We start from the raw sequence: 13,207 nt of genomic DNA on the forward strand, positions 1-13,207 counted from the left end.
TCGCATCCTGTGCATTCAATTACGGCGCGACCAAATGTGCGTACTTGTCCTTTAAGTTGCTTAAATTTCGGGCATGTTCCCCCAAGCGTTCATTATTGCAGCGGCCGGTTTGGCCAACATAAGCCTTTCCACACTTCAAGGGAATGGCGTAGACCACTCCTGTGGAACACTTGATGAACGGCTTCTCATGTTTTAGCTGACAACCTCTTTTTTTAGAGTTGCAGATGCATGGGCATAACTGTGCCAGCTTGTTGGGTGCCGAAAAAACAACGGAAACCCCATGCCTGTTGGCTACCTTCTTGAGACTGTGCGAAGTCTTGTGCAGGTACGGCACAACCAAAGGCTTGTCGGTCTTCCGACGGTCATGTTTTCCTCGTGTTCCCAGTTTTAGCTTCTGAAGGAGGGTCTCAGACACCGCAATCAAGACCGAATGGGGGAACCCCGCCGCCACAAGTCGGCTGGCCTGATTCTCAAGACTTTTCTGCATCAGGTGCGGACACGACTTCTAAAGAGACGATTCCAAACAGTGCTACGCTATAGCTCTTTTTACAGTCTTAGAATACGCTGAATCATATGGTAGCAAGTCCTTTTTTTGCGCGAGGGAAGTAGCCCCAGCAAACGTGCTTTTCATGCTTTCGTGCTTTTCTTTTTTTTCCATGTGTTTGCGCTGTAACAATTTTTATGTCAAGGGCAGGCATAGTCGCGAGATATATCAGGGTAAACCGTGGTAGAACGGGAAGACGGATGTGTGCCTGTCTGTAAGAGTCTAAAAGAGACGGCTGGTGCTGACAAGTGCAGCGCCTGCCACGGCCGTACTCCACTCACTCGGAGGAGAGAGTCGAGTCCGGCCGTGCGCCTGCCAAATTACTTCGGTCCTCAGCCACTAGGGCGATGTGCATGTGCAGTTCGGCATCGCAAAAGGTGGATTGCCATCTGACTCGCATGGCAATGAAATCATTGGGATATATGAGGCGTAGTGAAAAGCACATCTTTTCATATAAGGATGCACATGTGCTGCAGTGCTGCATTATGGAGAAAGTCATGAGGCCTTTGCTGTTGCAAGTGCTTATCCTCTGCATGAGTGGATGAAATTTGATTTTATAAATTTTATGCAAAGCAGTACTGAGGTCATGTCATGTTGTCATAAAGTCACACTGATGCAGTAAATTTTTTTTTTTTCACTGTTCATACAAACCTTTTAGAGGTTGTTTCAGATAATCCTGACATTTTTTCCTTGTCCCACAAAATCCTGAAATAGATTTTATTGCCCGTGTGAACATCTTGTTGCTAGATATCATGTATTATAATCTGGACCCGTATTCTGAAACGTTCGCCTTCCGCGAAACTATCGCTGTGGCCACACCTCTGCCAACGGCGCGCGCTGATTGACTGTTTTCACAATACCGGAAAAGAAACAGCACCCTGTAATAATTCCGACCTTTGTCATTTTAGAGTCATGGTGTCGATGGGTGCTCTCGACATATATTGAACAAATGAACACATCTTTTGGCGTTTCGTTGCTGGTGGAGTGTAGTAGTCTTCTTGGTGGCGTCTTACATGCATTGTTTCGTGGTGATATTTCTTTATTGATCTAAAATAAAACATTTCACACTTTCTTTTTCAATTTATTTTACCTAAAGCAGCCGTAACCAACCGTAGTCAGTGCTCAGAAACCGTACTGCGGCCACTGCACTCGAAAACAACACACTCGATCCGCTCTGCACTCGCACGGTGCGCTCTCTTATGCGATGCGTAGCATTCGAGAGTGCATGTTGGTAGTGCAATCTGACGTCACAGGTAAGCAGTTGCTTGATTTATTGAATGTGACTATTGTGGAAGGCGAACTTTTCAGAATACGGCCCCTGTCTCGAACCAATGTAGGTGGCGAGGTGGCCTGTCGAAAGCTGGTTTTTACCCCCTGTGGCTATCTTGGCAGGTGGCGGCATCAAAACCTAAACTTTCCGGCCAGATGATATGTAATGCTTCTTTTTGCATTCCCTCCAGGCTCAGATCGCCTGGTTTACAAGACACAGCTCACTGCTGGAGAGTGGGAAGTGTCCGAGAAGGATGTGAGTGCCTTTTTTCTTCTTTTTTACTGTTATAGACATTGTATAAGCACTTGAAATTAGTTGTTGTTCGTGGTTGTCAGCATTGCCAGGTGCTTGAAGAAATTTCCACTATCTGCTCAATATGTTTCAGTATTCAGCCCTTAGTCCACCGAGCTTAAAGTGAGCTGGTTACCACGTGATGACACCAGTTACCTGCTGCTTGCCGATATCATCATGTATGCTTATAACAAATTCTGAGTATTTAATGAAAGTAATTTGTGTTGGATGCAACTTCATTGTAACGAGGTGCGCCTGTACTTTTCATCTGCTCCTTCGACCTTTAGTACACATAAATTGTAACAAGCTTCAAGCATCTCACAAAAGCGAAATGGTGGCTGCACTTTCTGGTGGTCGTTGTGTGCTGGCTTATTGCTCAGCTCGCCTCAGAGTCTTATAACTAAATTCAGCTACAAATGGCTTTTTAAAAAGATGAAGCAATTTACGTTGGTTTAAAACATAGCTGCTTTTAACAAGCTACACAGAATCGGAGGAGCTGAAAGTTTTGCCAAGCTTACGTGGACTGCTTGGCATTGGAATACATGTGCAGAAGCTGTGTCTCCATTGCTTTGCCTTCATAACCACAATTGCCCAAAAATGTAGGAGGTAACTTATTCCTTTTTTTCCCCCACTTTATGGGTGTTGCATGTACAGTAACAACATTTTGTCAATAATGTATTCAGGAATGTCAAGTGAGCATACTCATGAAACAGCAGTCTTCGTTTGTACAACTACTTTTTTGCATGCAACACATCCTCAATATTGTGTTTTGAGGAACAGTGGAACTTCATTGTAACGAAGCTGCATTAAAGGGGTGGAGACATCAAAATTTTCGTTCATGCGTTTGTTGATTCAAACGTTGCGTCATGCTTCAGGGAGCACGATACACACAGCGGGATTCATATATATCCGATAAATAATTTAATAATAGCATTATTATACCGAGCGATTTTGGTTTCGGTTTCTGGGCTCCGGGGGATGCTATGACATCACAGAGGAGGAAACGCAACATGGCTTGGTCACGTGGCCCACAAAAAATAGTGACGTAAAACTATGCTGCGTCGTCTGCTCGCGCATACGCGTGCTCTGCCAGCAGAGGTCAACCACTGGCGATTCGAAGTGCATGTCGCGATTATTATAATTATTGCGAAGAGCGACAACAACGGTAAGAAAATATTGCGGCTTGTGAGAGTCGGTGATTCATTCCGAAGCGCCGTAAGCATTAGCTTTGAAGTGAACCGGAAAAGGCCTAGCGACGATATCGGCGGCGCCGAACGATCCGAGGCGGTGAAGCTGCCGTCGATGCCAGAGCGACCACTCCTCGGTCGCTGATTGGCCGCTTCCCCGTACGGCTGCCGCACAAATGGGTCCCGGGCCCGTCCTCTCTACGGCAAGGAAATCTCGCCGTTCGCGAGCAAAACCGTCGTCGCACGGGGGCCCGCGAACGGCAAACGGAGTGCGGCGAGTTTCCGTGCCGGTAACGTGGATGGGCCGGTAACGTGGACGGGCCGGTAACGTGGAAAGGCCAAGCGAAGGAGAGTCCGCTCCGAGCTGCCGAACTACGCGACTATACGAGGAGAGAAGCAGACAACACGACCGCCGCATATCCTGGTCCCTTTCGGAGTCGGCCGGCTGGTGTTACACTCAAACGTGTAAAGGCCCATCCGCAGGGCAACTCGCCGCACGCAGTTTGCCGTTCGCGGGCCGGCGTGTGGCGTCCGTGTTGTGCACTTCTCTCCTCTTGTGTCCGTGTCTGGACGCCTTGCCCCTTCTTTGCATTAAGAAAGGATTTCTATATGCCTGTAGCTCGGTCGTAGTGGAGGCTATGCTCGGTTGCTCGGCTCAGCAGGCTCCGTAATCGGCATTTCATCGCTACTCATCATACGTCATGTTTTTGTGCTGGTGTGCTATGACGTCAATATTTTCGTTCCTCCTCTGTGACGTAGTAACTGCTGCGCTAGCGATGGGTCTCGACTACGAGAAGGAGTTTTTAATGACTCTTTGGAGCTCAATTAAAATTATTTTGAAATGTTTGCAGCGTCCAATACCTGATTCTGGGTGTCCTTGCATACGGAAGCAGCCTACAACATGCTTTTTGTAGCCTCAAAATTTGGTGTCTCAATCCCTTTAAACATGACAACTACTTCATGTCTGATTTATTTATTTAAAAATACTCTCATTGCCACATATGGCGTTACAAAGAGTGGATATCAGTACACATAGCATAGATTGCAGTTTAGCTCTTTCCCTACCATGGGGAAAAAAGGTGTTCCTTGTAGGTACATCAGATTTTCTTTTCCGAAGGAACTACTGTGTTTCTACCGGGAAAACTGGGAATTCTCAGTGATTTTGAATAGTCTGAAAATACTCAGGGACAACTCTGGTATAAAGGTTATGAACAGGGATAAGTGCCTCAGAAAGGCTGGCCAACGTTTTGATAGGTGGACCTATCTTCATCAAAGGCAGCCTCGTCATCCTTGGCGTGTTAGTTTTAAAGGGTTAGTAGAGTGACTTCACATGCGGCTGTTGTCGGTGGCAGCTGGTTGTAAAGGCAGAGACTTCAAAATGAGCGTTGTTGCTTTACGTCTGTAAACGGGCTTTCTAAGATGAGGGGACAAGAACGGGAGAGTGTGAAGGCGGAGAGAAAAGAAAAAGAAAACTAAAAAAGGGAAAAGGGACACCAAGAATGGGGAAAAGAACAAGAAAAGAAAAAGAAAGGCATAAGGGCTGTTGGGGAAGCGAGAGGTTAGGAAGATTCAGGTGTGTCGTTGGTGGCATTGGAAGAGTCAGTCAGGCGCTCAGTGCGCGAGTAACAAAAATACTCAAAAATACATCAGTTGAAAGAACGACTTGAGTAGCGCAGTAGCAATGCGTCGGGTAATTTTGAAGGAGTTAAGATGGTGGCAAGGAGACTGGGGTGCAATGCATGGGGTATCTGGAAGGAAGCAGTATAGTCTTTCAAGGGACGTTAGCTCCAGGAGCTCAACGTAGGTGTCGTCACGGCAGTATACAGAAGTGGCGATACCCTGTGTGGCTGAGGCACCGAAAAAGGTATCCTGGCATCTGGGACTTTGGAAAACAGTGCAAACAGACACAGCTGTAACAGAAAACAGAAAATCTACTACCGAAGTGTTCACACAGACACCCACACACCCGCCTGCACATGCACAAAGTCAAACAGAAACCGAACTGGAATTAAGCGATGCATACGGCAAGAAACCTGTCAAACAGAAAAATACCCCACGCAGATCCACCTGCAAAAATGCAAATAAATGACAGCCATTGCAGGTCAATAACCCTTCTCTGCCATGAAGCACTGAATTCCTACAGGCTAGAAAACTTACCAAAATATGTGCGAGCTACACCTCCCATCTGACAATGTACATTGTCAAATGGAAAGCAACATTGACAAATGCCTCACTTTCACTTTTGAATATCCCCAAGGAACACTGCGAAGAACAACTCTATGCCGACTTCAGAACGTAGCTCTGACACTGGATGAGAAGAAAGATTTACAGCATTACGATGAAAAATAGTCTAGAAAATTGGTTCATAATCAAAGGGAAAAAGCAAACCTTAATCAAGAAACAACCTTTCAGGGAAACAACCACCTCATGCCAAGTGGGACTTCGAATGTCGAAATATCAGATGTCGTGGAAACTTCCACAAAATTAAACCAGTCTAATGTTGTAGACATTGTAGACATAGGCATGCTCAGCAAGGGCCTAAACTTTTGTCCCACGAACAATACGATAAATGAATTTGAGCTTCACAAGGACCTTTCAGAATTTTCTCGACGAATGCATATCAGACACTTTTTCGCAGACAACAACACACCGGACACCGGGATGACACCACTTAGAGCCCAATCCACTTGGACTTCTGAACCAGAACAAACCACAGAACTTGACCTCTATCTTAAACCTGTCAGTAAAGAAATTATAAGCCAATCCAAGACATCTAAGCGACCTAAAGACATAACTGCCCTGGAGAGTTCTATAATTTCAAATCTTACTTGCCGGAATGACATTGTTATTAAGGAAGCAGATAAGGGTGGAGGTATAGTTATTTGGCCAGTAGAAAAATATAAGCACGAGGCTTACAGACAACTAAACAGTGCAGAACATTACTCTAAGCTAGACAACAATCCGACATTATCCTACACACCGACAGTTACCAACAGGCTGAAATCACTTTTGGCTAATGAATTGATAACGCCATCAGAATACTAATTTCTTAAACGAAGCAACAAAACTGCCGGGCGCTTCTACCTCCTTCCAAAAATTAATAAAATTCCATGCACTGAATTATGTATGCCGCTAATATCCCAGGGCACCCCGATAATATCAAACAACACCACCCCGACAGAAAGCATCTCTACATTCCTTAACCACTTCCTTTGTGACTTTCCAAAAGCACTTCCGTCATTTGTACAAGATACACCCCACCTTCTAAGAATTATGGAGGACATTAATACTACAGGCACTAGCCCAAATCATAATTCTCGCAACTCTAGATGTCATGGCCCTGTACACCAACATTCCAATCCCCTATGGTTTATCTTCGATAAAACATATGCTGTCTAAACACAATGCACAACACTCTATTGAAGTCTACTTGTCTCTCCTTGAATTAGTTCTAACACATAACTACTTCGAATTTGAGGAGAGTTACTCCCTACAAATACATGGGACAAGTATGGGTACGTCTTTTGAACCAATGTACAGGAACATATTTATGGGTATTCTAGAAACAGATTTCCTATTGCGCTGCACTGACAAGCCCCACACATACCTACAATATATAGACGACATATTCATAATATGGGGACATGGTCAAGACAGCCTAAATAAATATGTAGCATTTCTAAATTCTTTTCACCCAACAATGAAATTCACATCAGAATCTTCAACGGAGCGCATAAACTTTCTGGACACTACAATATACATTGACAATGGTACACTAAAGACAACGCTGTATAGGAAACCTTTCGACAAACAACAGTACCTGGTATATACAAGCCACCATCCCAGATGTTGCAAACAAGGCATCATTAAAGGCCAAGCCACACGACTACGTCGCATTTGCGTTGAAAACCAAGACTACATAGATAGACTCGGATCACCTTAAAGAAACCTTATCAAACAGGAACCACCCAAACAGTGCTCTTCAAGAAGCCTACACCGATGCAACCAAACTCGATCGAGCCAAAGTCCTCAAGCCCCGCCATAGGCTCACAAGAAAAACAACGCCTCTTCTTACTACTAAATTCTCAAACGCACTCCCAAACGTGAACAACCTCCTCAATAAATACTACCCGATTCTCACCAGCAGCCAGAAACTTAATAAGATTTTTCCCGTCCTGCCCAGAGTAGCCCACAGACGCAACACTAATTTTAAGGATGTTCTTGTGCACGCCAAACTACGGAAAAGAGGAAGTTGGGAACTGGTCCCTGTGGCCGCCCCAGGTGCTCTACATGCAAACATAGTCAATCTAATACTACAGTAAAAAGCATGGCGCTCAATTACTCACACGAGGTAACTTTGAGTTTCACCTACACATCAAGCAACGTAGTATACTGTGTAGAATGTGCCGCTTGTAGCAAACAATACATAGGCGAGACTGCACAACAAATTCATACCAGACTCAACGGTCACCGCGCAGATACAAAACACAATTTACCTAAAGCAGTAGCCAGCCAGTTCAATGAACATGGTCATATATTCGAGAAAGCATAGCTCTATATACTAGAAACAAATTTTCGTTCACCTCCCGAGAGGAAATATACGGAATCATATTTCATACACAAGTTTAAATGCCTACACCCAACGGATATTAATTTGGCACGTGGAAACTTAGAATCTTTAAAAGTTGTAGTGTAAATCTGAAATTCTCATATCATCAACCAAGGCACAAAACACATTGTGCCACAAGGTAACCTTAATTCTTAACCTTGCCTATTCTCCACTTCAAATTTTTCCCTGCCTATTACTCAGTTTCATATACTCTCATGTTTTTGCGTTTATATCAACTGTACGATCCCTTTTCTCATGTACACCTGCCCCTGCCCGTTTTTACTCGTGTCACCCTTCTATTTGTTATTCAGGTTTCAGTTACACCCCCCCCCCACTTTCTTTGTCTGTTTTTTATTATATTTTCTTGAAAAACCCTCACCAACACATTCCAAAACCCCTGATGCCAGGATACCTTTTTCGGTGCCTCAGCCACACAGGATATCGCCACTTCTGTATACATTCGAGCCCGACTATATAGAACCCGTTTACATTGAATTTTTCTATATATCAAGCAATTTCTGGACACGATATAGTTACAATGAGTATGTATAGCAAAAATTATGCTTACATCGAACAAAAATAGCAGCGACTCCCGATATATCGAACGTCAAGCGGTGGAAAAGTGCCCCCAGAAGTTGGCTTACCCTCGCAGTGCCGGGGAAACCCGGCGTTGCGGCTCCATCCAACCGGTCTCCCCACCATGACCGCACTGCCTCGGACAAGCCGTCGACACTCTCCTGCAAAGAATTATCCTGGCCCGCCCGCAATGCTTGTTCAGACAGCCAATCAGAGGCTCTTGTGCCCTCGTCGTGCAAGATGGTGAAAGTGCGAGTTGTCTCGCTGCTTTTCTGGTTCATTGTGCGTGCGCCTTGTGGACCTTCTCCCACAGTGTTGCCGTGATGAAGCGGCAGAATTTGCCGTTCGTCGTAAAGCTCGAAATCATAAATCGGTTCGAGTGCGCTCAGAAGTTGTATGTCCCCGCAGCATGCAAGATTCCGAGGAGCACTCTCAGCACGATCTTGAAGAATAAGGGGTAGATTAGGGCTAAAGCGGCCCAACTCTCGACCCGTTGCCCGTGGCGCCCGACGTGTACGCACGGCCGTCTACGAGTGGTTCATCTGAAATTGCTTCAGCCGTGCTGGCTTCCGCATGCTCGGTGATGGCTGTAAATTCTGATGAATGTGACGAAGCCGTTGCCGCTGCTGCCGAAGTTTAGAGCGAGCTGTCAGAATTTCCGGAAGCTGTTGACGAATCAAGGATGGACGAGTTTATGAGTGCAAATGATGGTGTCGCGACCACGGGAGAGCCCGAAAACGAAGACTACATTGCTGACATCATACCTTGCACAAGTGAATGTGGGGACAATGAGGAAAGTAACGACGGTCCTTTGCCCACATCCTCCGAAGTAATTGGTGTGCTCGCACTAGTCCGGTGCTTCTGTGCGAATGCGGAAGGTTGTGACCTCAGCTGCTCCAATTCCTTAGACAATGTGGAAAAGTGCGTGCGTTACAGGCAGCAAAATTGCCAAATCATAAGACTATTTCATGCAAAACTAAGCTAGTTTCATCAGTAATTTTATAAATGGTATGTGCTTTTATGACATCCAATTATTTAGCAGGCTTATATCGAATTATGCTCTACATCGAACTGATAGGCGTTCTTTTGTGAGTTCGATATAACCGGCTTCGACTGTACCGCCAGGACGACACCTACGTTGAGCTACTGGGGCTAACATTCCTTAAAGGATCAGGTTGCTTCCCTCCTGCTACCCCATGCATTGCACCCCAGACTCCTTGCCGCCATCTTTACTCCTTCAAAATTATTCGACGCATTGCTGCTACGCTACTCAAGTCGTTCTTTCAAATGGTGTATTTTTGGGACTTTTTTGTTACTTGTGCACTGACCGCCTGATCGGTTCTTCACATGCCACAAGAACATGCCGCCAACGACACCCCTGATACTTCATAACCTCTTGCTTCCCCAACACCCCTCATGCCTTTCTTTTTCTTTTCTTGTTATTTTTTTCCCTCTTGGTGTCCTTTTTTTTTCCTTTTTTTAGTTTTCTTTCTTTTCTTTTCTTCCCGCCTTCCCACTCCCGTTCTTGTCCTCTCTCGTCTTAGAAAGCATGCTTTCAGATGTCAAGCAACAACACTCATTCTCTTTGTAGTCTCTCTCTTTACAACCAGCTGCCACCGACAACAACCGCATGTGACGTCACTCTACTAACCCTTTAAAATTAACACGCCGAGGATGCAGAGGCCGCGTTTGACAAAGATAGGTCTACCTATCGAAATGTTGGCCAGCCTTTCTGAGGCACTTATACCTGTTTATAACCTATATACCACAGTGTGCTATTCCATCAGTCAGCCCCTTTCTTGATCAGGGAAAACGCAAGGAATTAGTGTTTCTATCGGAAAATTAGCTGTAATTTTATTGAAAGGGAACGAAAAGTCGTGCTAATGCTGGCTTGAGTAACAGAGAGGAATCGTAATGAATCGTCTTTGTCATGCTATCGTGGACTGGAGGAGTTGCCACTGTACAGTCAACGATAGATTTTCCGGACGCCCGATTTTTTGGACATGCTTGATAATTCAGATGGCTTCGCGGCACTGCCACATACCCTATAGAGTCAATGTATAAGAACGTCTGAAATGTCAGACTCAAGATTCCTCCGCAGTCTGACTGTCTGCGTTTTTTTGCCATGATCACAGGTCTGAAATGGCATTAATCAAAGCCACCATTGCCGCCATTTTGATTATCTCGCCACCTCGAACCGGCGCTGTCGCATGCAAATCCGCTGGCAGCCGTAGCCACCACCGTGACAAAGCTAAGCCTTGCTGCTTTGACATTCTCTATTAAGCTTCTTACCATGCGGTGCCGTGTTTTCATTGAAAGAATTGGCAGCTGTCAGAAATGGCATTGACTCCGCCTTTGTAATCCTCGCGATTGGCTTCGTAGCGCGGAATGCACGGCACATTGCATAATACTGTTTTCTGAAAGTCCGTTTCACCTCAATTCAGCAATGTTGCGGGGTTGAAGCATACTCAAAACATTGCGGTGAAGCTTAACAAGCATAGGAATGGGCAATTGTCATGGGACTGGTATGTATGCCTTAATTATACTCGCATGCATGCTCTGTCTCCTGTCACAGTACGAGCACCGATATGCCTAATAGGTGTGCTGGCAGTCCTTCAGAGCTTTTTTGTACATGCCTACAGTGATTTGAGCTCCTAAGGGCACTAAAAGACTTGCATTCGTTTTTTCGGAAGTTTTCATGGCCCCTAGGGAGTCCAGACATTGGTTGTGCAACCAATTGTTGTACAACCAGACATTGGCTGTACAACTGACCAAGAGGATGCTTCAGATGGTCTGTGAGGTGAACGTACGGCAGAAGGAGGACGAGAACAGAGAGGACCTATGCATTGAGAAGTGAACAAGAAAGGAAGTGTGCCGCTGCTTCTTTGAAGGAGCCTGAGCTCAAAAAACAAAGTGTTGGCTGACGCCGAAGTGCAGATGTCCCTCATCCAAATCAAAATAAACTCTTTAAAGCAGTGAAACGCAACATTGAGGTGTTGTGCGCAGGCTGAAAGTATGTCAGGATGGTTGAGGTTGACTTTCCAGCTTCTGAGAGAGAATCTCATTTGTGACAAAATTCACGCCTCATGCCAATGAGCTTGCTATCAGTTGATAGAAATAGCTCATATTCAAAAATACTTGCTTCTATATGCATCTCCTTTTTATTCGTATTTGATAATGTTCAAGTCGATTTGCAATGGGTGTTACCATTCTTTTAAAGATATTTTATTCGCTGTGCATTTCGCTAACCCCTCTCTTCTATTTTCTTTTTGTATAATATAGGCACTACCCCTTCCTATTCAAACTGGATTAAGTTGCTTTATTTTTCAACATGCTTACTAGAGAGTGACAGCATTGGGTGACATAGTGTCAGCCCATCTTTACATTAAACAAAGTGTGGTGTCACTCAGGGAATTTTGCAAAGGCACTTGGGGAGAACCTGGGAAACTCGGGGAATTTTGAAATGTCAACTTGGTAGACACCCTGAACTACTGCACGCAACATTTCATGTAATACATAAACAAAAAGCAGAATGAATGTGCTTTTCAAGCATAACGGTTTAGTTAACGACATGTATGTCATAAAGAAGATAAAAATTGCCAGAATCAAGATCGTGGGATAAAATTGGCCAAAGTTTGTAAAGATTGCATCTACTAAAAAAAAAAATCTAACAAAAATTATGAGATATAGAAAATATATTGCCGCCTAATAGGCACTATCTCCGAATGAGTATTCCGCTACAAAAATCTTACTGCAAGCATTACAGTTGGGCATGCCGGGCTGTGGCTGCCGACGTTCTGGGCTGGTTTGCGTCGTCATCGCTCTCAAAGTCAAAGTCCAACTTGAAGCGCGCGTGTTGCTCCTGGAGGCAGCTATTTTTGCTTTCTACATTGACTATCGTGAAACTTCGAAGTGCGTTCAGAAATTACCACTTGGAGGCAGAAAAGTGAACTACTTATAAAACAAAAATGCAGTTCTGAACCAGGCCAGGGAAGCAGCAAGGGCCCATGGCTACCTGGACTGAGGAGGCCTTGGGTGAAGAAAGAACTCTTTCTCACTGATTGGCATTATTAAATGTTTGTTCTCTCTCTCTCTCTCTCTCTCCTCCTTCACGTCCGATAGTGCAGTGTATCTGTGGGTGGCGCGGAAGGTCTCGAATGGGGCATTTCAAACCATCGATAGCAGCTAACGATGCCCAATGGGTGCGGTGGGGAAACAGTTAAAGGGGCCCTGAATCCCTTTTTGAACATAGTAAAAAAACATTGCTGATCTGTTAACAAGGCTCCTGTGAACATGTGAGCTAAATATTATTGCACTGCACATAGCGGGGAATTGACAATCTTGTGTCAAAAGCAGTGAACAGACACTTGCTCTTGCATCTGCAATATCATCGAAAGCTGACTGAAAGCAGTTGGCCAACTAGTGCTATTGGCTGATTTCGTGATTGTGAAAAGCTTTTGTGGCGTGAGATTTGTGGAACGACATGCTTTAATAGTGAGGCCATTCTATGATTAGTTAGAAAAATATTTTAGGGTCTCTTCAAAGGATGATAGGTCAGGTATTCGTCATAAACATATATTTGTTAAGAAACAATTTAGATTTAGATTATATCCGAGTTTGTTATATCAAGGTTTGACTGGGTTTTAATTGATTAGCCCGTATTAACAGCCTGGGATGGTAGCACTGCAATGCCTCTGTAAGATTGTCTACAAAAAGGCTTCTGGGTTTGC

General features: G+C 44.7%; 1 protein-coding gene across 5 annotated transcripts in view; it reads left to right on the forward strand.

Annotated features, from left to right (window-relative positions):
• LOC142582228 (dipeptidyl peptidase 9-like) overlaps positions 1-13,207 on the forward strand; it is a 155,207-nt gene that overhangs the window by 81,047 nt on the left and 60,953 nt on the right. For all 5 annotated transcript variants that reach the window (XM_075691678.1, XM_075691676.1, XM_075691680.1 and 2 more), the window contains one exon: positions 2,005-2,069. In XM_075691678.1, coding sequence (XP_075547793.1) covers positions 2,005-2,069 — 65 coding nt within the window. The remainder of the gene's footprint in view (positions 1-2,004; positions 2,070-13,207) is intronic.

Source organism: Dermacentor variabilis, chromosome 5 (genome assembly GCF_050947875.1).
Source record: "Dermacentor variabilis isolate Ectoservices chromosome 5, ASM5094787v1, whole genome shotgun sequence".
Lineage (NCBI taxonomy): Eukaryota > Metazoa > Arthropoda > Arachnida > Ixodida > Ixodidae > Dermacentor > Dermacentor variabilis.